Here is a 25,939-nt window from a genome sequence, read left to right on the forward strand (position 1 = left end):
ATTTTAATAAAATGTTCAGTGCCTCACAATCCCTTTGATTGTATTTGGTGACCTCCCTTTGAACTGTGACCTTCCAGTTAGGAAACATTGCTCTATGTCAAATAGTGATAGAAATGTAGCCGTGTTAGTCTGGGGTAGCTGAAGCATCTTGTTAGTCTTTAAAGTGCTACATTGCCCTGCATTTTGCTTCTGCTCTATGTCAGCGTTTCTCAAAGTGGTCCACAGATCCGCTCTGAGAAACCTGTTAACTGGCCACTCCGGTTTGTTTATTTACTGGCTCTGTAGCCACAAAGCCTTGTGGCCCCCATTGGCTCTTGTTCACTGCTTGCAGCCAAGGTGAAGCAGCGTTGGTTGGGCCACCACTTCTGGTGGTTCCCGTTGGCTGCAAACAACAAACCAGAGCTAATGGGAGCTGTGAGGCTCTGTGTCTGCAGCGCTAGTAAATAAACAATCTGGAGCAGCCAGTTAGCAGGTTTCTCAGTGTATCCGTGGACCTCTTTGAGAAACGCTGCTCTGTGTCATTACTTTTATAGTGCTCATCACCACAGTACTTTAATATCTACCTATTCTTCTATTTACCTCCTCTATATAATTTGTAATAATTTAAACTGCCATTCCATTTATGAGTTTTCATTTAGGTCCGCTGTTTCCTATCTTCCTTGTGTTTGTGCATAGTTCTTTTTAGTAATAATTCGTATCCTTTTTTTATTTTAGAACTACTACATATTCTGCCTCATTCTATATGTTAGAAGTACATGTTAGATAATTTTAATTAAATCAGAACTTTACATTTGGCTCTTTCCAGATATTTTAAAGACTGCTTAATAAATGCGTTCTAGCTTTGAATCCCAGAGATTTATACCCAGAGCAGCCCCTGTTTGAGCCTCCCCCCTGTTCTGCCCATGGTGAGTGGTGTGCTGCTCCAACCCCCATCAGCCAGCTGGTTATTTTAACCTTTCACATCCCTGAATTATAGTATATTGAAAAACAAACAAAACCTCCTAAGTGTATCCTGGAATCTGTTGTGTCCATTTTCTGCTTTTTTTTTTTCAGTGCAGGTAACACCACCCCGCTTTGGACTTACATTCCCACATTTTTTTTCCCCCTCTACTGAATAGTTCCATTTTGGCTGACATTTTGTAATATCCCTGATATTGCTTTAGGATGTGAAAAGCTCCTCAGCTTATCCTTTTATGTCGCATTGTAAAACATCACATAAGCCTGCAATTATATACACACATATACCCCCACCCCAAAAAAATTACATTAAAAGAAAATTAAAGTTGAAATTTTCAGTAATGAGAATTTAGGAAGTGCCAAAATTAAGATTCTGTGCATCCTTAGTTTGGTCCCCTCGTCTGTGCATTGTGATATGGTCTTTAATTTTATGATCATGTATTTTACCACAAGACCCCAGCCTCATTCAATGCACAGGATAAATGGTGTTCACTGAATGGATACCTATTCAATATTTGATTGTATCTTGGTCGTTCAATGTATGACTCCATGGCACTTAATACTGCACACCCTTCACAGTGTGCTCTGAATATATTTATTCATTCTCTCATGGGCTTTGTTATGGTGTTCTTCAGTTAAGTGTCTGAGGTCCCAAACCTGAGGTATTTAGACTTCTCATTGAAGTCAGTGGGAGTTAGGCATCTAAATATCTTTAAAAGTCTTGGCCTGAGTCCTTCTCAAACATTGATACATTTATCTTCACATCTCAGTGGTTAGGTAAAATGGCAGTATTGTGCCCATTTTACAGATAATTAACTGAAGCATAGAGATTAAGGTCAGAAATGTCTGCTAACTTTGATTGCCCAATGTGAGAAATCTAGGGTTTGATTTTTAATATTAATGTGGCATTCTATAGCACTTTGTTTGCTCAGAGCAGAATTCCCATTGAATTCAGTTACAATTATATGTTCAGCACTTCTGCAAATTAGGAACTAGGTATCTCAAGTTACACACTCAAAGAACAAGGAAAAACATCAATAGATATTCATAGATTCTAAGGCCAGAAGGGATGATTATAATTGCCTTATCTGACTTACTGTACAGCACAGGCTATAAAACTTAATATCTAGAACATACCTTTTAGAAAAATATCTAATCTTGATTTTAAAATGTCCCATGATGGAGAATCCACATGGCACTTCGTAAATTGTTCCTGTAGCTAATTACCACCACGAATAAAGAGTTACACCTTGTTTTCAGTCTTAATTTGTCTAGCTTCCACTCCTAGCCATTGGACAGTGTTATATCTTAGGACAGTTTTATGTGCTGCATGGGGAGTGCACATGGAGCCACATGCATCCCCAAAGTGAGAGGCCAGAGCCAGCTAGAAGGGGGAGGGCCGGGGCCAGCAGCAGAAATCTATGCTGTTGACTCCCTCCGCACTCACCAGTTGTGATGGCAGGGAAAGTGCAGGCTAGGTGGCTATGGTCAAACAGTGGGACTGTCTCACTGCTCCCCAGAAGCGGTGCAGACAGGCCATCTTGCACTGTGCTAGTCACTGGTGAGTGAGTGTGGGTGTGGGGGGGGAGGTGGGAGTGCAACCTCCTGCTGCTGGAACGGCCCTGCAAGTCCCCTGATGAGTCCATGCCATCCGCCCCCCCCCCCCCCCACACACACACTGGTAGCAGTGGTGTAGAAAGTGTTTCTGGCCACTTCTGCTTCTGGGGAGTGCTGGGATGGTCCCATCCTTCCCCCAGGTTGGCATGGCCACAGACCTCCTCCTGCACCTTCACCATGTGTTGCGGTGGTAGGAGAGAATGCTATGGTCTCCTGCTGCTGGCACAGTTCTACTAGACCTTTGGGCTGCCTGGGCAGGAGAAGAGTCAGAGTGGAGAGGGGCATGGGTTGAGCAGGAGCAGAAAGAGGTGGTGCCTGGGGCGGAAGGGGGTTGACCCAGCCCTTCGTGCTGGGAAACTGGTCAATGGGCGCTGAAAGATTTTTCTGGGGTGTGGGCAGTGCAGCATAATGTCTCAGCTCCTAATGGCCTGTTTCTGGCCAATAGAAACTGAGAGATTTTGCTGGGGCTGGGGGCAGTCAGAGAAGCCTCTCCCCCTAGTGCAGAGAGCAACATGGAACAGCCAGCTGGGGGCTGCTGGCAGGCATGAAAGCCTGTTTGAGAGTGTTGCTGGCTGGGAGCTGCTTAGGTAAGCATATCTTGGATAGAGCCTGCCTCTGGCATACCACCCACTCCCACACCCAACTCCCACCCAGACCCTGGCCTGCACTCATTCCTACATCCCTCCCCCAGGTCAGAATCTTATCCTGCATCCCAATTCCCTGCCTCAGATCACAACTGCCTCCTTCACCCAAACTCCCTCCCGACATCCTCTCCTGCACCCCAGACGCATACCCCGGGCTCCTTTCTGTACCCAACCTCTGTCCCAGACCCTTCCCTAGAAAAGTGCAGACTTTGAACACTTATGAAAATCTTGTCAAGTGGTCCCTTGTCAAAAATTATTTCCCACCCCTGCTTTATAATGAACATCAGATGAAACTTCCAGACTTGGTATTTAAGAACTCTAAATTGGGTTGGTTTACTAATTTGTTCTCATTGAGGATTACTGGCTTGTGTGTTTTTAAAAAATGTGGATGATCATTTTTTGAGTGACACACTACATTTTACATAACCCTTGAGGACTTCCTCTGGCAATCAATAAAACTTTTGCTGTTTCAATCATGGCCAGTGAATGCCACCCAGGATATGCACTCATGTGGAACTTACAGACTGCATGGAAGAGATAGCAACTAGGACAAAGAATCTTTTTGATTCTAAAGAACTAACCTGCAAGCTCCTTGTTCCTGTGATTCTCTGGGGTGTTAGGTCTTCCATTTTCCATGCTCATTATAACCAATATACATGTTCATATCCAGTCCACAGCTATGAATCTCCAAACATTTACTGCTGTCTACTATTTCACTATATGCCCCACAATCAAAGCAGCTTTCTGCAGTATATTTAAAACTCTTCCATCTGCTCATCTCTGTATAGTGGTTTAAAAAACAATCCATACACTTAATTTTATTTCTCCATGTTAGTCTGTAGTGTTGTCATCTGCCTATAACAGATACTTAGGGTATGTCTAGACTACAGGCTTTTGTCGACAGAAGTTTTGTCGACAGATACTGTCGACAAAGTTTCTGTCAACAAAGAGCGTCTAGACTACATTCAGTTCTGTCGACAAAGCAAACTGCTTTGTCGACAAAACCCTGTAGTCTAGACACAACCCTAGATGCAATAACACCTTCTGTCGACAGAACTCTGTCGACAAAAGGCGTTATGCCTCGTAAAATGAGGTTTACCAGCGTCGACAAAACTGCTGAGTTCTGTCGACGTTATGTCGACAGAACTCAGCGGTAGTGTAGACTCAGGTATAGTTTTGTCGACACACCCTTACTCTGTAGTCTAGACACACCCTTACTGTAGTCTAGACACACCCTTACTCTGACCTCATCTTGTCTATAAATACTGGGCAGAGATCAGAGTGTTTCATTCTATAAAACAGGCAATGTAAACTATGTAACTTTGCCTGTTGCAAGTAAAAAAGAATGAGGAATCAGTGTGTGCAACGCAATATATTATTTTTTATTTTTTTATTTAAAATATGAAAAGTAATTGTAATATTTATTGTAGCCACAAAATAGCTAGTGCAGAATGTATTATAGATTACAAGACCAGACATAAATTTGTATAAACTTTTTTTTTTTAATTTCTAGAGTTTCAAATGTTGGATTTTGAAAAAAAGTTCTAGGTAGTATATTTTAGTATATTTACTTTAAGATTATTTATACAATTATAAATTCAGAATTGCCTTTATGAAGTCTTTGTTCAGGATTAGAATTTATTAGTATACCTCCCATTTTCATGTATTATTAGTTAGTAAAGCATTATTTTCGTCTGAAATTTTCTGGCATTCTGCATTATGCAAAGACACAAAAATTAGTGGTCTGAAAATTAATGAAGCATTTAAATATAATGCTATTAAGCAAGTAGGCAGAATATTGGCACCAAGACTGAATCCTTAAAATCTAATTAGGAACAGCTGGGTCCAGTTTTGCTTTTGAATAAAAAAATCTGTGCAAAAACCATCCCAAAAAAATCACAGCTGACCTCACCTATTCTGTGTCAGCACAGTAGAGTTTTTGTTTTGATTTGTTTTGTTTTTTAGTTATTGGAAGTTATTTTTTAAAACTACTGCTAATTTTGTTTTATGTAGGTTTGAGGACATTTTGTTTTCATGGCTTTAACTATGTATAGGTTATGGGTAATTTTAAAAAAATGTTATCTTGAGTTAAGTGAGTTAAATTTTTGGCCTGGAAAATAAACACTGGTCAATTTGTAGTTTTAAAAAAAAAGTTCTTAGCAGTTTTAAATGGGGGTGTCAAGTTAAACAGTTTTTAACTTGTCAATCAATTAAAGGGGTAGTGGGTAGGAGAGAGAGCCCACCCACCACAGGCAGGTTCTGCAGGTCTTGTAGGGCTGGAGCAGCCCCTTGCCTGAGGTGGGCAGGGAGCTGCTCCAGCCCCCACAGATTAACTGGAACCACTAAGCATTCCCTGTTAAGGGTAATGCTTTCCAGTTAACCTTTCACATTTCTAGTTTTAATGTAGCTTTTCCAAACATGGTCAGTAATACCATAGCAATTGTAAATATCCAGTATTGCTACTGCCTTTCATTGCAAGAATGACCTCAAAGTCTTTAGTAACCACAAATATATAAATTATAATTTTTTAGATTCATTATAAGTTCCCCAAAGAAACTGTGACAACCATGTTTATTTTAGCTAATATCCATTAGGAAATAACAGTAACAGAGTTGCAGGTTTTTTTCTTGCATACAATGAAAAGAGGACCTTTGTGCAGTTTTGTGCTGATTGTTTCATTTTTGTGCAGGTTTTGACTACTCCTAAACATCACACAGAATTTTTGCTGTGCAATTCATGTTGACACTGGCACTGATTTTCTAAAACAAGCAAAACAGGATACTGTTATTGAGAACAGCTTGATTTATCCAGTATTTCAGTGTGCTCTCACTGCAAGGTTATACTTAGAATAAAGTCACTTCACTTTATTTTCTTTAAATATGTTCAGTCTACAGAAGGTGTAAAATCAAATAGGATTCCACACCAGGAATACTTGATGCTGTTCGTTTGGTGTCATGTCTACTTAGAAGGGAATTGGATGAGCTAGAGCCAGAATTATTACAGTAGGTTCATAAGTTTTCCATACGTTTTTCCATACGTTTCCATGGGTTGTGTAGCATTCCCATTTTATTGTCTTAAAGAATAAAACAAAACCTAAACCATAGACATGTAGGACAGATATTTATACCAAATAAGATTGTGAAAAGGTAAACATTTAGTCAGTCTTCATTGTCAATAAGGAGCTATGTAGGGTTAAAAACAAATCTGTGCTATTAAGGAAACAATTGTTCAATTACTAACAAGCAGCAAGTAGCAAATAAACATGTTAGTATACACTTCAGAATTATAGCATTAAGTTTTGAGGGGTTCTCTTGACAGCCAACAAATCTTATTTATCCTGAGGATATCGGACTCAAAGATCACTACTGAATGTGCATTCAATACCTACTGTTTTGCACTTATAAGCAGAATTACTCAGAAACAACCCTTAGCTGAGCTGAATGATAGAGGTAGGGCACTCAGAAAGAGACTTGTGTAATACAGATCCCCTTCCTTTTGGGACTGTGCCAAAGACATCAGATCTGAGAAACTGGGTTTTGGGTATCTGGTAACATCTTTAGAAATCCTGCAACATTTCAACATTAAAAAAAATGCACTAAATTTTGTATTCAGGTGTATGGGGGGGAGAGTATTTACTAAAATCTTGCAGTGCTGAAGAATTCATCACTAAAAGTGAGATGGTACTTTTTAAAAGGTCAGGATTTATTATTTGAATGAAAAATATTTATCCCTCCAGCATTGAGAGGGACCTTTTTTTTTATTATTATTTTCAGTTTCCAACTCTTTTAAATTATTCTTCTATTAATTACTAATTACCTTTTTTTTTTTCTCTTTAAAGCATTTAAGTTACTTGTCAAGTTGGCTTGAAAAAGCAGAAGATGTTTCATGTTCGGTATCAGCATCTAAAATTAATAAGCCAGAACATTAGTTCTAGTGTACATCTAAAGTTGATTTTTCCAAGAACTCTTGCATTTGCACAACTATGGAAGTCATGGCTCTCAACTCTCTCTTTTGTTGGAGATCAGAATATTGTCCTGATGGGACCTCCTGGAGCTGGGAAAACAACAGTTGGGAGAATAATAGGTCACAAACTTGGCTGTCGTGTCATAGATGTGGATGATGATGTCCTTGAAACAACCTGGAATATGAGTGTGTCAGAAAAATTGCAGGATGTTGGTAGTCAGCAATTTATAGAAGAGGAAGGAAAAGCCCTGTTAAAGTTTTCAGCATCTGGAAGTGTAATTTCCCTTTCTGGGTCTAATCCAATGCATGCTGCCAGCATGCAGCACGTGAAGAAAAATGGGATTGTTGTGTACCTTGATGTACCCACTAAAGACATAATTAATAGGCTGGAATTAATTAAAGTGGATCGTGTAGTGGGGCAGGATTCTGGAAATTCTATAGGAGACATACTTCAGTTTAGGAAGCGGTTTTATAAAAAATGGTATGATATCCGTGTTTTTTGTGAACGTGGACTTACAGCAGTGGCTGTAGCAAATAAAGTCCTTGATGCAGTAAAGAGATATCAAGATACGGAATCAGAAACTTTTATTTCAACCAGACATATAAGGTCTGAAGCATGTGAGCAAAAAGGCTCTGTTAAATATTTCACTGACGCTGTTGTTGAGGGTCTAGCATCTGATGGTGGACTCTTTGTTCCTGAGAAGGGTCTTCCAACATTCACTGCTGGAGAATGGCAAAGCTTAGTAGAAGCAACTTATGTTGAAAGAGCTCTGATTATATTGGAAAGATTTATACATCCAGCTGATATACCTGCTTTCAAACTGGGAGAAATCGTTGAGATTGCTTATGGAGAAAACTTTACGTGTTCTAAAATTGCCCCTCTTAGGCATCTGACAGGCAACCAATTTCTTCTTGAGTTATTTCATGGACCCACAGCCTCATTTAAGGATTTGGCATTACAGTTGATGCCTCATCTATTTGCATACTGTGTTCCCAAAAGATGCAATTACTTGGTTTTAGTAGCTACTTCTGGAGATACAGGCAGTGCAGTCCTGGATGGTTTTAGTCGTCTTAGTGATACTGACAAGCAAAGAATTGCTGTGGTCACCTTCTTTCCTGAGGATGGAGTAAGCCAGATTCAGAAATCACAGATGATTGGCTGCCAAAGAGAAAATGGGTGGTCAGTGGGTGTCAAATCTGATTTTGATTTTTGCCAGACAGCTATAAAACAAATATTTACTAATTCTGATTATTCTGGCTTTCTTACTGTAGAATATGGAACAACTTTAAGTGCAGCAAATTCTATAAATTGGGCTCGACTACTTCCCCAAGTGATTTATCATGTTTCTGCCTACCTTGACCTTGTTCATCAAGATATTATTACTTTTGGAAGCCCAATAGATGTGTGTGTTCCTACAGGAAACTTTGGCAACATATTAGCTGCATTGTATGCAAAAAGGATGGGAATCCCTATCAGAAAATGTATTTGTGCTTCCAATGACAATAATGTTTTGACAGATTTTATAAGAACAGGTCTCTATGATTTAAGGGGAAGAAGATTAGTACAGACTTCATCACCAGCAATAGATATTTTGAAGTCTTCCAATCTTGAACGACATTTACATCTGATTGCTAGTGGTGATGGGCAGCTGGTGACACAATTATATAGTGACCTGGAAAATAAATGTCACTTTCAGTTGCAGAAAGATCTACTTGAGAAACTTCAGCAGGACTTGGTAGCTGGGTGGTGCTCCGAGGAGGACTGTTTAGCTGCCATCCACTCTGTGTACAGTACTACAGGGTATATTTTGGACACACACAGCGCTGTTGCTAAAGTAGTTGCAGATCGATTACAAGATAGAACATGCCCAGTTATCATTCCATCTACAGCTCATTATTCCAAGTTTGCACCTGCTATCTTGCGGGCTTTAAGGATTGCAGAAATAAAACAAAATCCATTAAGTCAGCTTCACTTACTGAGTTCTTACAGCCCTTTGCCTCCAGTCCATAAGGGCCTGTTAAAGACATTGAAAGAGAATGAAAAGCAGAAACATCAGATCTGTGCTGCTGATGTGAGTGTCATGATGGAATATATAGAAACTGCAATACAAAAGAAGTTTATGAAAGTGTTCTAAGTAAACTTGCTTGGTATTTACTATACCAGTTTAAATATTTTCTTCACAAAAAAGTCACGCATTGATGCATAGTACACAAGGTCTCAAGTTTATATTCTGAGTACACTTTCTCATGTTCAGTTTAAAACACTTTAACATTGAATTTTTAAAATTGTTCATGAATGAGAGAATTCTAATGCTAATGGCAGCTGAAGAGATTGAGGGGCTCTTTTTCAGAAAAAAATATAGTATGGACAAATCAGTAGTATAGGTTTCTGCCAATGTGCCTCAGCCCTAATCTTGGAGGCAGCACATCTAAAGTGAAAAGGTAATCCTTTCTGAAATGGCTAACAAGTGCTACAATTGTTTGTTGTGTGTGTATGTTAAGTGCTTTGAGTACTTGTCCACTGGGAATTTAGCTAAACATTACACTCATTACACCTGAGGCACTGCGGAGCCTTCAGATGTAATAACAGCTTCCATCTTCTCTTCAGCTGGGATACATTTAAATTGGAATCCTTGAAGTAAAATTACCTATATCCTATTATCCATACAATATTTCAATATACCTTCTCTTAATATATTGCTTTTGTATTGACCGTAGCTGAAGTTTTTTATATAATCATGTATTCTTGTTCTCCATCAAAGATTTTTTCTTGTCATGGGGGCAGTATTTTGCCTTATCAAATAAAAGCTTTTCGTCTGTTTTATGACCTTTTAAAGTATATTTCTTCCCTGAATGTTCTTGCAGCTTCCATTAGCTTCTGCTGAGGCTTTGTTGAGGTCACAAGTTTATTGCACCATCTTATCTAACAGTAAAGGATAGTAATATCAGAGGGCTTCTTGGATAAATGTAAATGAAAATACTCAATTGTTGAATTATCATCTTTGTATTACATTTTGTGTTGGCGTTAGGGACCCCATAGGCTTTGGGAAGTATTTAAAATTACTTTTACTTAACATGTCAATTTTCTCCTCTGATTGAGTAACTTTTGTGTAGCTGAGAAACCACAGAAAATAATTATCTGAAGATTGAAATTAAAATTAAATGCTTCTAAATGCAAATCTATTTTAGGTTACATGGTCAGGAGACCTTTTCTATATCAGCTAATAACTAGTGGTTTAACAGATTTTTTTGCATCAAAAATAATAGATATGAATGTCAAAGTTTTTTGATCATTTTACCTTATCTACTAATTGTAGATTATATTTGGCAACCAAGGGTGTAAAATTTAAGTACTTGTTACATAATATAGTGTGCTTTGTGAAAATATAAGCTGATTGAAATAAGAATAGTTTGTATATGTTGTATCATACCTAATACAAATAATAGCATTTCATGTCTAATAAAGGTGTATCCAACTACAAAGTTATGTGTGCACGTGTAATATATATGTAGTTGTTTCTTTTTCCTTGCCTTTCTATTTCATAGCTTTTCAGGACATTTTTTTCTATTAGTTTTTTCCTTTTTTTTTTTTTAAAGTTATTTTTCATTTTGCCACAGTAATGCTAGAATCACATTTTGTTTTTTTGTCTTCAGAAACAAAGCCTAAAATAAGCAATGAAATGCAAAATGCTGGGCTTTAATGCAGCACGTTATTGGTCTTACAAAAAGGTAGTGCAAGTTTATTATTGAAAAGAAGGTTGATTGTGCATTGTGTTAGAGCATGAATACCCTTTTACTTCTGGAGCTCTGAGTTTGAATTTTCCCTTTAGTTCCAAGTAACAGTAAATGTGATTGTCTCACTGTATGTGCCATTACAAACCCTGTACTGTTATAAACTAATATAGATGTTTAAGGATAGGGTAGACTGGGTTGCAGCACTGAAACTCAGGCCATTGCTAAATCTTACCTTAAACTGTAATGTAATAATGTGGTAAGAGAAACTTGATTTAATGAACAATATATAGCACAACCCTTCTTCCCTCCCACCACCAACAGATTCTAAGATTAGGCTAAAAGCCTGTGTAAAACTGGTGTAGTTGATTTATAATGGGAATAAGATAGCAGCTATACTCAACATAACAGAAGTATTTTTTAGGATAGTGTTAGTTTGATTAATGCCAGTATTTCAAAGCTCACAGAAGTACCTCAAATTTGGTTGATTATTGAAAAAAAAAATCAACCAGATTGCTAGATAACAATTCCTGTGATATGAACTCATCACAGGTGACACTGTTTTATGGGAGGCAGGGGCTAAGAACAGAATGGATTTTGAAATGGAACATTTAATTCTCTTGTGCTTATGCCATGTTTACACTAAAAAGTTAGGCTGTCACTCAGGGGTGTAAAGAATTCTGCTGTCAACCTAGCTACTGCCCCTCAAGGAAGTAAATTAATTACAGCCATGGGAGAACTCTTCCCTGGCTAGAGTGAGTGTCTATGGTGAAGTGCTACAGCAGCACAGCCGCAACATTTCTAGTGAAAACATAGCTTCATACTTGGAACTCTGAAATTAAGGTAGAGAGACACTAGATAGCTTTCTACTGCTACTGATTGTGTATTACCTGTTCTGGCAATAGATTAACATGAGAGAATAAGTTTCTCAAGCTGTCTAGTACCTTTCATGAGTATAAATTCACTCAAAAACCAAACAAACCAAAAAACCCAATGCATTTTCACTTTCATTTCATGCAAGGTTCCCTGAAACCTATTTAGTGTTACAAATACTGTGATGTACTATTAGTGATATGCAATAATTTTGTTTTCACTTCAACTGGGAAAACTATACATTTATAGTATTTGCAGGAAAACATAATGTCAACATTGTGATGTGCAGACAATATCAATACTCTCTAGGCCTGGGCTGCACACACGTTGAACTGGTTTAAATAAAGATGTGATGTTGGAAATCAATTTGATACAAGCCAGGATTACATCGATGTAAGAGCATCTACATGTAAAGCTGGTGTGACTCTGGTTTCCCTAAACTAGTGTAGCATCACAGTTTTCATTAAACTGTTACAACTTCTTAGTGTAGATGAGCATCTGTTGAGCCACTGGTCTTTCATGGAGAACTTTGAAGGACAATCAATACAATGAAGCAAAATGCAGGACAATGTAGCACTTTAAAGACTAACAAGATGGTTTATTAGATGATGAGCTTTCGTGGGCCAGACCCACTTCCTCAGATCAGAGGAAGTGGGTCTGGCCCACGAAAGCTCATCTAATAAACCATCTTGTTAGTCTTTAAAGTGCTACATTGTCCTGCATTTTGCTTCAGCTACCCCAGACTAACACGGCTACATCTCTACCACTAATCAATACAATGTTTGTATTGATTTTTTTTTAGCGTATGGGTATTTGCATGTAATCATGATATGTGTTGCTTAGTAACTGACCAACTGCTCATAACTTTTCTTCAGTCATAATTCTGTTTCTTTTTTCAATTGCTACTACCTGCAATACCACATTTGAATAAAAGAAAGAACAGCAGAATCAAACCGATTTCTAAGGGGCAGACCTGATTTCATTCAAATGCCTTAGTAATAAAAATGCTAATTTTTCATATACTATATGTATGCATTATATAAATTGTTATATTTTATCAGAATTGTCTCTATATAAAACATCAGTTTAAAAAAATCTGCATTACTCAGGGAGATCAAGATCATAAATAATTATTTAACAAATTATGTTCTCTACTCTTCTTGTACTCTTACATATCTGTTCCTATTCACTATACAGGCAGTCCCCAGGTTACGTACAAGATAGGGACTGTAGGTTTGTTCTTAAGTTGAATTTGTATGTAAGTCGGAACTGGTACATATTGTTGGGGAAACTCTAACCAAACATTTCTCCAGAGCTCAGTTTTATTCTCCCACACCTCACTTCCCTCAGTCCTTTATTCTCAAGCTGAGGTATCTGTTGAGAAAAGCTGCTCCGCGTCTCCCTGGTCTGCTGGGGGGGGGGGGGGCGCTAGCTTCGCGTCTCCCTGGTCTGCTGGGGGGAAGCAGCTAGTGCGGGGTTGCCTCACCCCATTTGTAAGTAGGGATCCGATGTAAGGGGCGCAAGAATTGCTCAGGCCGGCCCTGGTCACTAGGCGGGCGCACATAAATGCCCCGACGGGCGCCATGGCACCCACGGGCACCGCATTGGGGACCACTGATGTAGGTGATATGCTTAAAAAACAAAAACTGGTCTGGTAGCACTTTATAGACTAACAAAACATGTAAATGGTATCGTGAGCTTTCGTGGGCACAGCCCACTTCTTTAGATGACTGGAGTTTTGAGTTTAGGATGTGAAGACCCAAAATAAATAAGGGAGAAGGGTGAAGAAAAAAAGGAGGGGAGGCGGAAAACAAGTTTTTTCCCCTCCTTTTCACAGAAATATTTTATTTGTTTTGTGTTGTTTTATTTATATTATGGTAGCAGCTAGAGAGCTTGATCAGGATTGGAAGCCCAGTGTGCTGGATGCTTTGCTCTGGAAATCATGTCAAAAACATCATATAGAGAAAATAATTTAACGGTAGTTCGAACTAGCAAGCCTAGTTCGAACTACCTAGTTCGTGCCCCGTGTAGCCGCGCGGCACAGGGTTCGAACGAGCGGGGTTTTAAAAATGGCGGAGCCCCGCTTATGCAAATGAAGCCCGGGAAATTCAAATCCCGGGCTTCATTTGCAAGTGTGGTATGCCTACATTACCCCGCTAGTTCGAACTAGCGGGGTAGTGTAGACATACCCTCAGTGACTTATGACCACACACTGCCTCCTTTCCTTCCTCTTGTTCCCTTTATATTAGCAGCTGCGTAACTGGAAATGCATAAGTCAAATATATAATTATACAAAATCAGGCAACAACAATATGGCTCATCAGTTTCTCATTTAATTATATATATATTGTGATGGTTTGTATCCTTTCATTTTGAAAAAAATAGAAGAACAAGAAATGTAGTAGGGCAATGGATAGGAAAATGTTATCCTTTAAGTTGAATATAGTTAGGCCCATGAGCCTAGCTGCTCTTTCAGCAGCAGTGTGTGGTCCAATAACTACTTTCTTAAGAACAGCCATACTGGGTCAGAACAAAGTTCCATCTAGCTCAGGTTGGCTGCCTACCGCATGTGTGCCATAAGTAGTACGTGAGCCAATTTTCAGTGGCACGCACAGCGGGAGCTCAGCCCCATCCCTCCTCCCCTGTGCAGCCGCTAGAGCCCTCTTCCCTGGCAGCAGGTTAGGTTGTGTTGGGAGAAGGCAGTACTGTGGCTGAGAGTCCTCAGCGATGCCTCCAGGGCCAGCCCGGGACTGCATGTCAATGGTAGTGGCACCTCTGGGGCCAGCCCGGGACTGCGTGGCTGTGGCAGTTGCTGTAAGGGGGCACAAAGCCAGGTAAGCCTCCCCCCTCATGCTCAGACCCCTATACCCCAATCCCCCTCACTCACTTCCCTCCCCTCTCCCCCTGCCAAGATCCTGCATCTCCAGCTTGCTCTGACACCTTCTCTTGTTCCTGCACCCTCCCTCCTGGCCAGATACCCTACCTCCATCCTGGTCCTGCACCCTCCCTCCTGGCCTGGCCAAACACCTATCCTCACACCCTGCTCCTGCATCCACTGTTGCTCTTGCACTCTGCCTCCCACCCATACCCCCAGCCTGCTTCTGCACCCTGCCTCCCACCCATACCTCACAACCTCTTCCCCTTCTGTACTTTACCTCCCTCCCAAATCCTGCACCCCATCCCTATTTCACTTGCTGGTGGCCCTGTCCCGCACACTGAACCCCTCATTTTTGTCCATAACATTCACTCACTCCGGAACCCCAGAAAAGTAAATCTGGCCTGTGGGTAATCCTGAACCTCAGTCCTCACTATTCCTTCCGTTCACCTCATGAGGTTGGAGCATCAGAGGAGTGAGGTGTTTCAGTTGGAGACCGCATCAGTGAGGGTTGTGGGTTTTTGGAGGAGTTTTTTTGCTTCCCAGCTGATTTTTCTGTGGGTTAGTGGCCTCCAACCCAAAAAAGGTTCCCCACCCCTGCCATAAATAAAACATTGAAGTCTTTTGTGTTGGACACATTAATATATTACTTTATTTAAAATGAAGTTTGATAGAGTAACAAAGTTAAAATGCTTAGTCTGTTTATTAATTTAAATTAAACCATTCGCCCTAGTGGCAGCTGGTTCAGAAAATATGGTCACTGTAACCAGCTTGCCCCTTCCTCTTTCTCTCCCCAGCATGCAGATCCATAAATAGAAGTGAATAAGTTAAATCTTGGCATGCCATGTCTGAAAGGTTGCAGACCCCGATCTAGCTCATTATCCTGTTTTCTGACAGTGGTCAATGCCAAGTGCTTCAAAGGAAGTGAAGAGAACAAGAGAATCATCAAGTAATCCATCCTCCATTGCTCATTCCCAGCTTCTAGCAAACAGAGATTAGGGGTGTCATCCTTGCCCTTCCTGGCTAGTAGCCATTAATGGACCTATCCTTCATAAATTTATCTAGCTTTTTTTTTAACACTTTTATAGTCTTGACCTTCACAAAATCCTCTGGCAGAATTCCACAGGTTGACTGTGTATTGTGTGAAGAAATTCTTCCTTTGTTTGTTTTGAACCTGCTGCCTATTAATTTCATTTGGTGACCCCCAATTTTTGTGTTATGAGAGTAAATAACACTTTCCTATTGCTTTCTCTACACCAGTCATGATTTTATAGATCTCTATCATATCCTCTTTTAGTCCAAGTCTTCCTAATTTCCCCTCATACAGAAGTTGTTTCATATTTCTAGTCATTTCAACTCATGGTCTATGATAAAGCGTATACGTGAAATACTGAAAAATTGTTTCATGTTTACAATAGAAAATGCATTGAAAGAACGTGTTAGGCACACGCTTGTAGCCAGCCAGGTCCAAATAGGGAGGCTCTGGCAGGTTGAATGGAGGTACAAAATGGGGAAAACCAAAGGGTGTTCCCTAAATTTTTTTGAAAGGCCAGGAACTCTTTTTAGATTTTAAAATATTTTTAACACTAAAAGTTCATACCAAAACTACATATGTGCTAACCTGACACTGAACTGCAATTCTGTATTAGGATAAGCTGCACGTGGGACTCAAGTTCTGAGAAAAATGTCACCAAAACCCAATAAAACCACATTACTCTCCAAATATTCTTGGCATCTTTCATCAGATGCATAAAGAAACTATGTAATACCAATGCCTCCAAGCCTAAACTGAAATGTAAACTGTATATTCCCTCCCCCCTGCATACAAACTCTGGCATTCCATTTCCCACCTCCCATTCACAACTAGATTTGAGTACTCTGTGGCTCTACCATATTCATCCCAGAGAATCAGATTTTCTAAAATCTAGTGATAGTGAAAATCAAACCATGGATTATGTGTTTGTGCATGTTTTGACAGCTAACCTATAAACCAGTGGTTCCCAATCTTTTTGATACTGGGGACCAGTAAACCCATTCACAAGCTTTTGGAGGACTGGTAAAATTTATTTGCATATTTGCATATTCATTAAACAAATGATAAATATGCAAATAAATTGTGTTGCTGGCCCTTCCTGTCTGGTGGGTTGTTCCGCCCCCCCCCCCCTTCTTGCCTCAATCCTGGCTGCTTTATTGGCTGGCGCCAGCTCCCGTGGCTGTGTCCAGTGCTGGGCATTCTGTGTCGGTGCGCACGGTGCTCAGCCTTCTCCCTGAGTCCTAGCACCCACCGGATCTAGCCCCAACGCCCAGGAGCATGCCCAGCAGAGGCGCTGTGGTGGCGGGCTCAGCAGTGCGGGGTACTGCTACCTCGTCACACAAATTAATAGGATCGTGTGCGATAATTTTTCTAAGGACTGGTATTTTTTTTCCTAAAGACTGGTACTGGACCACGGACCATACTTTGGGAAATGCTGATGTAAACAATTTTAGAACTAGAACTGCCTGCCTAGTCTGTTGCTGAGCTTTCTCTTCCTTCACTTACCTTTTTCTGCTTCTCTTTCCCCTCTGATTAACTTTACTATTCTCTACCTTCTGATTTCTTGCTACATCCATCATTGTTGCTCCTTGCCTTACCTATCTCCCATGCCTGCTTAACCTGTCATCACTCTATTTTCTGCCTCCCTTGGGTTTTCCCTCCCTTTTCTCCTCATTCTCTGATCTTTATCTCATCTAATCTCATCTCTGTTCTGCAGTCTCTTTCCTTCTGAGTCTCTACACTTGCTTATTTGGGTCTGCCCCCAACCTCTTTTTCTTACCATCCCCATTGTCTTTTTTTCACATGCCCTTCTCCTCCATGGCATCTTTCTTATTTTATTTTATTTTATTTTATTTTATTTTATTTTATATTTTTATCCACCTCTCTATTTAAAATATTTGAGGCTGACTTACAATAGTTTAAAAAACACAATATAATTATATATAAAAAATTAAAATAAGAGACCCCAGGGGGACATAAAACCTGCTAAGGCATCAAAAGGAAAGACACATGCATGCATACACGGAGACTCAAACACCAATGAAAGCACAAGTAATAAAGATGGCTTTAGCCTGGTGCTGAAACAATGCAGTCAGTCAGTGCTTCCAGCAACATTCTACACTGATTAAACCACTAGGGGAGAACAGTGCAGCAGAGCAGTCCCATACGTACAACTGAAACATAAATAGTTCTTTAATATTTGGGCCCTAATACCCCACGAGGAGGGCAATATTTTCACCATTCTCCATGTGTCCATTTTGACAAACAATTAGACATACAGCATATTAGAAAACCATATTCACTGGCATTTTTATTCCATAAATGGCCTGTAAAGACACACTAAACAGCGCTTAATGTTAAAATAAGCTGACTTCTTCATAAATGGTGTTTTCCAATCAAAGCTTGCTTTTGATATGCTAGAATTAGGGATGTGTACGTGAACTTGTGTACATGGCTCACCAATGAGCCAGGTCATCAAATAATCCTCATGGTTACATGCAGCCCCCTCTTACTCTGTGCTGCTGCCTCTGTATCACATGTGGGGAATATGAGTGTGGGAGAGATGGGAGCTGATGCTTGTGGGGAGCTGGCTTTCAAGCTGGCTCCCTGTGAGCACTGGCTCCTGCTTCCCTTCCCCCCACATGTAAATGTGTAACTGATTAAAATTTCAGCAGTTACAGGTTTACAAAAATAAATGTATTTTAATATCCCTAGCTCGAATCCTTGTTATTTACAGCTCTCTACCACAAGATGGCGCCCCTAACAGAAGTTTAGTACTGATGAGGATTTACAACACTTCTTGGGGTGGAGGAGAGGGATGGGGCGGGAGGGGTCTGCATGAGCTTTTTAATACTAGAACATTTAATGAACAGGAAAACAATTTAAAAATTGTATTAAAAATCACAACTGACCCATGTTCTTTGATATGTGGAAAATATAGCAAGGTCTGGTTGTTCCAGCTCAGGAAAACAACATATTAGATTAACCATGTTACATGTTTTATGTCAGTTGCAAGATTTGAATCTAGTGAACAAAATCTAGTGAACAAAACCAGAACATTATATCTCAAATCCAGAGTGCTGAAGTCAAGGGCACAAATTACACTGTCCCTTAGATTTGGTGTGAGTAATATGTTTTTGAGGAGGAAGGTGTTGGGTGAGAGAGAGGGAACTGAGGCTTGTGATAGCCTGTGAGATGAAGACTTGCAGGTAACAAATAATCATAATCATTTGCATATTTTAAAGATGTCTGAAAAAGAATACAGCTTTCAGTGGAGTTTGTATTTTTCATAGTTCATTTGTACCTATGGAGGAAAAGGAAACTTAAAAGTTGACCTGTCTTTCCGTAGTCCTATTTCTTTTGGCAGCTTTCTTGTAATGTTTTACATTTTAAAAACAAAATACTCTCTAGTATTCATTTACTAAAATAGAGAAATTTGGACAAAATGTAACTCATGTGCAAGCCTGCAGCATATTAAACTAGTGAGGGTGCAGACCTGAGACAAATAGCACTAAAAACAATGTCAAGTACTTTGATGGTTTGTTTTAACCATTTTTTTTGGTGTTGTCATTAAAGACCTGATCAGATACCACTGAAGTCAATGGGAGTTTCATGTCTGATTTAATGGGTACAAGATGAGGTCATTTATATTAATCTTTTCAATTTCCTTTCTTGGTACTGCCTAACTGCATTTCAGTCAGGCTGGTGCAGGGATTTGGAGTGTGGGAAGGGGTGTGGGCTGAGGCTGGGCAGCATTTGGACAGGTACAAGTCCCAGTGGGTGCATGCTCTGGCCCTGCATTGCTCCTGGAATTGGCTGGCCCCTAGATGTGGGGAGAGGGGGAAGGAGGAACAGGTGGCTCCATGTGCTGTCTCTGCCTGAAGGCACCACCCCTGAAGCTCTTATTGGCAACAATTCCCAGCCAATAGGAGCTGTGGAGTTGTTGCTCTAGGCTGGGGAGATCCTCTCCTTCTTAGGCACCACAGGGAGGGACATGTTGGCTGCTTCCAGGAGTGGCTTGGGGCCAGGGACCTTGCCTTTGCTCCACAGTGCCACTGGACTGTTGGCAGCCAATCTCCTGCTTTGGCTTTAGGATCCTCTGGGAGATCGAGACTCCAGGCGAAACTCAGAGAGTTGGTGACCCTATGCAACTGTCTCCTCCCAAACCAGGGATAAGGGAGAGAACAAAAATTCTTAATACTGAAAAAAATTATAATTTAGTAAAACAGTCTCAAAATTAACAGGTTTTTGCAGGAGGATTTTCACAGGCACAAATACTCATTGATTTTCTATAGAACTTGGATACTTTTGTACCTTTGTAAATCTCCCAGTTAAGAGTAATAGATTTTAAAGTTAAAATCTTGATGTAATTAAAATGAATCCTTCAAGTAACTCAACACTGGCTGTGCTAAAAGATCAGGCTTAATAAAAATGCAGCAAATGTTGATCGACTTGTGAATGATTGACAGTTAATGACCAGTTGTTACAGTTTGGGTTAAGCACCTGAGTTTCTGCCTGGGTAATTGAGTGTAGCACTAAGTGAAGACATGTCTATGTTACAAACTAAAGTTGGTTTAAGTCATGTCGCTGTAAAGCCACCCCTGTAATTGTCAGTTGTGTATGTCCACACTTTGTTCTTTGTGTTGGGGGAGCACATCCATTTTAACAGCTCTTGCATTGACATAGAGCAGTGTACTGTGGGTAGCTATGCCACTATGCAACTTGCTGCAGGGTGTTTTGGGAAGGGTTTGCAATGCCATCAAGGGCAGGTTCAGTGGAACATCATGCAAGTAACCTGCCCTGGTACCCTGCGAGCAAGCCATCAGACAGCATGGGTCCTGTACTGCTCTTCAGCATTGTGCTGTTCATTATGAACACAAGGCTGTAAGACAAGCTCAGTGCCTGACTATTTGCTTGAGGGAGGCCTTGAAGGAGCATTTTAACAATGAGTCAGAAAACTGTGTTGTTGTAGTATGTTAAAAAGCTGAGCACTATTTGTTTGCATCATACTATGAACCTTTTAATGATTGCTCTGTGTGCCTGACAATTACAATGCAGATGCACTTATTGCAATTGTCTGTGAATGTCAGCAGTGGCCACCATGTGATGGCAAATAAATTCAGTTTCCATAAATAGATTTTCATTCCACACCCATGCAAACATACCTATGTAAGCTGAGGTAAGCTCCCTACATGCAAAAGGAAGTATCTTTAAAGGGGCGGGAACCAGGAAATCACAAGCACTTATCAATCTCACAGCCGGGCTCGAGTGAGACTGTCATTGTATTTAATCTCCAGTAGAGTGGAGTGCTTGGGTATTGCTGCACCTTGGAAAAAACATGAAATGTGTGTGTCTGTTGGGATGGAGTAGTGCAGGGAGGTCCCAGAACACTGTATTTTTTCAAATTAAGATTTAAATGACTGGAGAAAGTTCCATCCAAATTAAAACAAACCTCAAACATTTGAATTTGTTTCAGGCAGGGATAATTTACATTTTTATCTGATGATTTGTTGTGGAGTGTTGTAACTCACATGCAGCAAACTGCAGTACGAAGTATACAGAAAACTCCCCTCAGATTCTCTTCTCCTGCCTCCCTACAGTGATTTTGCTTTATATCAGGGCTTATGCACCTGTGAAGAGGAAAGGATTAAGTCTCCTTTGCTTATGATTTCTCTACAGCTAATGTAGTAACTCCTATGAGCTCTGAATTGAGGAAATAGATTCAAAAGAGCATACCAAAGCAAAAATAAGTACAGGTGCAGTACAAAGACAGAAATTCTTGAAATTAGAGTCACTGGTCTAGGTTTTTCTGAAACCTGAATACTTTTGAGACATTCTTCTCTTTTCTTTGACAGAGGTGAGAGTCCAAAGGATACCACTCTGTATCTGTGATCCCTGTGAAGGTAGCTATCTGCGTCATATATTCCAGATAACAAAAGTTCATTCCAATTTTAAATATGTGTAATGTAATAAATACATTATCAGTACACATGATACTTACTCACTTTAATTAGGCTGTTCAGAGCCATGTGATGCTGCAATTTATTTTAACGTATTTACTAAAGTAAAGATATTTTGAAACCTGGAGTTTTTTTTAACATGAAAACCTTCCTCAAGAGAAGTAAATCTCATTTCTCTAATGAATAATCTACACTAGGTACACACAAATTGTACCAATTTCCTATCCTCCATCAGTAATTTAACCATGCAAAGTTCACATCTATATGGAAAAGTGAATGCCAGAAGTATCTGTGTGTCCAGCAAAAGCTTAAATTTCATTTCTTTTCATTCTTCCTTTCAAACCTTCTTTTCCTACAATCAGAGGCACTGCACCCTGATAGTTCCCACTGCCCCAACCCCAATCCATATAACACCATCCTGACTCCAGCCCCCTCTTTGTGGAAATGTCTGTGGCTCCACATCAAAATTACTGTTTTCCTCTCTGCCTCCTGGTATGCCTGCCACTGCTTTTGATTTTAACAAGCTCTTCTCCATGCCTTGAACAATTTGACTAGAGATGTCAAAGTTCCAGTGGCTGAAGTGGAGCTGTGACTGCACAGCCTCTTCTACCCATGGACCCAGAAGCTCCACCAGCACCATACTCCAGGCAGGAGCGTGTTTAATGTGTAGAGCCAACCTACTCAGCAGGACAGTTGTTAATGTGAGATCTCCAGATCAAGCAAAAACCAGTAAGAGCAAATTTAAAACTTCCTGGGGCTTTAAAAGGGGAACAGCATTTATCTGTATACTTGGCTGTAGTGCAGCGGAGTTCAAAATGGTAACCACAGCAATCACAGTGGGAATTGTGGGCTACCTCATGGGAGGCCACTTAAGTTGATATAAGCAATGCAGTGTCTACAACGCCACTATATTAACATAATTACATCGGTTTACGCATTATGCCTCTTGTGGAGGTGGAGTAATTAAGTGGCTGTAGTAAATGAATTATGTCAGCAGGTAGGGCTGCATTATGACTTTCCTGGGCCTCAGGCACTTTTGCCTTCGTGGGCCCCTCCCACAATAATAATATCAATATTAAAAATTATTTTTGATATAACTTTAAATACTTCAAAAAATTTTCTGTTTTAGGCAAAATGTAATAGATTTTCATGGGCCCTAAAAGTTTCATTTTTTTCTGATGTGAGAAAAAAATTAAAACATTTTCTTCGACCCCAAAAGTTCATTTTTTTCTTCTGATTTTAAAAGAAATTAAAACATTTTCGTGGGCCCCTAAAAGTATCGTGGGCCCTAGGCACTGTGCCTACTGTGCCTAATGGATAAGTCGGCCCTGTCAGCAGGAGGGACAGTGTAGTGTAGATGCTGACTACGTCAACCTGACTCTGTAGCGTAGACCAGGCCTGAATAGACGGGGTAAATGTTCTGGATTACATCCAGAAGAACAATGAACAAACACACAGTATTTTTAAATAAAAGATATTAGGGCTCATTTAATAAAACTAGAAGGAGAGTATTATTTTGCTCCTCTGAAGATAGAACTGTAGTGTTATAATGTATTATATTAATAATGTGATGATACTCGTATAGAATCTATGGGAAAATGTTCTTTTTAGCTGACTTCCTTCTTATTTGGTCTTTGTGAGCTTGCTTTTGATCTAATTATATTTGATTATTTCATAAACAAATGTATCTATTACACTTTTTGTAATGCTGATCAATGTTTGATTACAGTCCATCACTTATAAGAAGGCAACAAACATTCCCATGATAGAAGTAGGCACCCAACTACCTAAATACGTTGAGTAATTCTTATAGTGAATGTATTGCACAACTGAATCTGTACAAGGGCAGAATTTACCACACACAGAATCCACATTGGAGTCAACACGTGTTGGTTTAGAAATGTGTTGTGTCTCTAAACAAAACAACATAAGGAAGTAGTTGTCTTTCTGCTTTTTATCTTCCACCCCATCAGATTAATTGCTCTAGCCTACCACAAAGAAATGTAGTTCATTTTCCTTTGAGAAATGTAGAATGCTGGTGTTGTGCCAGCAAAATGCAGGAGATGCTTGTTTCTCTCCTGGACTTAATGGCATTTTCTAAGAGTGGGTCTACACAGCAGGGCTTAACTTGAAATAAGCTATGCAAATTGATCTACGCCAATTGTGTATCTTATTTCGAAACAGCTTATTTTGAAATTGGGAGCGTCTACACAGCACTTATTTCGAAATAGAGCACTTTTCCTCCGGCTTCCCTTACTCCTTGTACAATGAGGGTTACAGGAGTTGGAGTAAGAAGTCCTCCAGCTTGACAGTATTTCAACATTATTTCAAAATAACTGCCTGCTGTGTAGATGCAGGCTAAGTTATTTCAAAATAACGCTAGTTATTTCGAAATAATGTTGCTGTGTAGGCGTATCCTAACAGAAAAGTGTAGTGCCAAGATGAAGTTCTTTGTGGAGGTGAAGCTAGACCAAACTCAGCAATCAATTAAATAGAATTCTGTATACAGTGGCACTGATGCCAGAAAGTTCAGTTCTCTCAATTCTCCAAGATAATGGAACAAGAATTCTAACTTTGTACAATATCAGATCTCATACAAAGCTGTTAAACAAATAACAGAGGATCAGATGCAATTCCTCCATCTCCTTTGTACTCATACCTTCAGTGGCATTCAAAGTGGGATTTTCCTTTGAAGAAGACAGTAACATCCCTTTTCAGTGTTTTAGTATTGCTAAGCCTCACGGATTTAAGGTGAATAAGGTGATTTTAGTCCCGATTCCAGAAGTTCTTGCTAAAGAGACTGGGTTCCCATTGTGCCTAGGCATTGTACAAACATATAGGAAGACAGTCCCTACTCCAAAGTGGTTATAAATTAGTTCACAATGGTGAGTTTATGCTGATGTAGCTGGACTTGGAATTCACCCATCTCATATAGGGGCCACCAAACATACATTAGGTGGGCATGTTTTTTAATCCCTGCTAAATCAGGCTGGTTCATAAACTAAATTAGCTTTGTTGAGTATTTCTACACTGGGTAGGTTGCTATACAGTATTGCCTACACTGCTCATCCAGCATTCACCCATGTTAAGACCTGGAATGATTCATTTTTCTTTTTCAAAGCACTACCGAATTTTGCTGCCCTTATTCATGTTGAATAATATGCAATTCTATGGGCTGGTCCACTGATTTTAATGGCTCTTTGTAGAGTAAGGTATTAAGGAAACTTGAGTAGCAGAATCTGGCCCTAACTGATTAACTGCATAGGGACATTGGTTTTAATCTTTTTTGTTGTTGTTGGTTGTTCCATTTTCCCACAATATTCCAGTACAGCAAACACCAATAGACTCCACAGTTTGATACTGCCTCACAATTAAAGACAGTGTCATTGTTCATGTTTTTAAAAAAACTTCCAAAATGTGAAATATACAAAGACTTTCCAATCCAGTAACAGTCACAGCAAAACTGGTTAATTTCAATCCAGTACTCTTAAATGCACATGATGTCATCCTTTTGTACTCCTAACTCTAGTTGGTTCTGTTCTTACAGGTCCAGAGAGTAATGAAAAACCGATGAGATGCCTGTTCTTCCAGCTTCCGAGAGCATGAACCCTATCAATTTCAACCTCTTGGCAGCTTGCAAGAACCAAGGTGGCAGGAAGAGAGGAGATGTATCATGCATCTGTGATGCTGATTGTTAATTTCAGCCCCACTCAGGAATTTGTAGATAGTTACAGTCATTTTGGCTAATTGGTTTCTATTTATTTATTTTTAATCAGGGAACATTCTGAATCAGGAAGTGACAATATTGTGGAGGTAGATTGTAAGTGCCTGGCCAGTGTCTCTTTGAAGCATCAATTCAGGAAGATTTAGTGCATAGGAGTCTATGGAAATTTTTAATCCTTTTTGCTAACCAAGCATGACAGATAAATTATTTCTCTGTTTTCTACTCCACACAAACAGATAAATTAATCAAGAAAATAACTTTTGTCATTTGGTAACCACCTGTTCTTCCAAAACCAGAGTCTTCTTGAATTACAACAGATAAGCCCCTTGACTAGCAGCAGTTTAACAGGAAAGGATGCTCTCTCCAGGGAGCGCAATGTTGCAATCATTGGTTCTTGAATGGCTTTACTCTTCTGGCTATGCAAGATTCTGCTAGGTGATGAGAAGAGCCATTCTGGGAGTAGTGATATGATTTGCCCTCTTGAGAACATTGTGGCTGTGTCTAGACTGGCCAGTTTTTCCGGAAAATCAGCTGCTTTTCCGGAAAAACTTGCCAGCTGTC

General features: G+C 39.8%; 2 protein-coding genes across 3 annotated transcripts in view; both read left to right on the plus strand.

The window, feature by feature from the left end:
• The window catches only part of THNSL1 (threonine synthase like 1), an 11,974-nt gene extending 1,316 nt beyond the window's left edge, over positions 1-10,658 (plus strand). Inside the window, exons 2-3 of one of the 2 annotated variants that reach the window (XM_025180798.2) lie at positions 6,106-6,220; positions 7,057-10,658. In XM_025180798.2, the coding sequence (XP_025036583.2) occupies positions 7,097-9,316 (2,220 nt within the window). In that variant the 5' untranslated portion in view covers positions 6,106-6,220; positions 7,057-7,096 and the 3' untranslated portion in view covers positions 9,317-10,658. The remainder of the gene's footprint in view (positions 1-6,105; positions 6,221-7,056) is intronic. The other variant, XM_006115292.4, reaches the window with a different exon arrangement.
• LOC102450762 (uncharacterized) overlaps positions 1-25,709 on the plus strand; it is a 27,194-nt gene extending 1,485 nt beyond the window's left edge. The window contains exons 2-4 of the mRNA XM_075922536.1: positions 21,550-21,597; positions 22,210-22,383; positions 25,202-25,709. Coding sequence (XP_075778651.1) covers positions 21,550-21,597; positions 22,210-22,383; positions 25,202-25,260 — 281 coding nt within the window. The 3' untranslated portion in view covers positions 25,261-25,709. The remainder of the gene's footprint in view (positions 1-21,549; positions 21,598-22,209; positions 22,384-25,201) is intronic.
• The last annotated feature ends 230 nt before the right edge of the window (positions 25,710-25,939 follow it).

This window comes from Pelodiscus sinensis, chromosome 2, assembly GCF_049634645.1.
Source record: "Pelodiscus sinensis isolate JC-2024 chromosome 2, ASM4963464v1, whole genome shotgun sequence".
Taxonomy (NCBI): Eukaryota; Metazoa; Chordata; order Testudines; family Trionychidae; genus Pelodiscus; species Pelodiscus sinensis.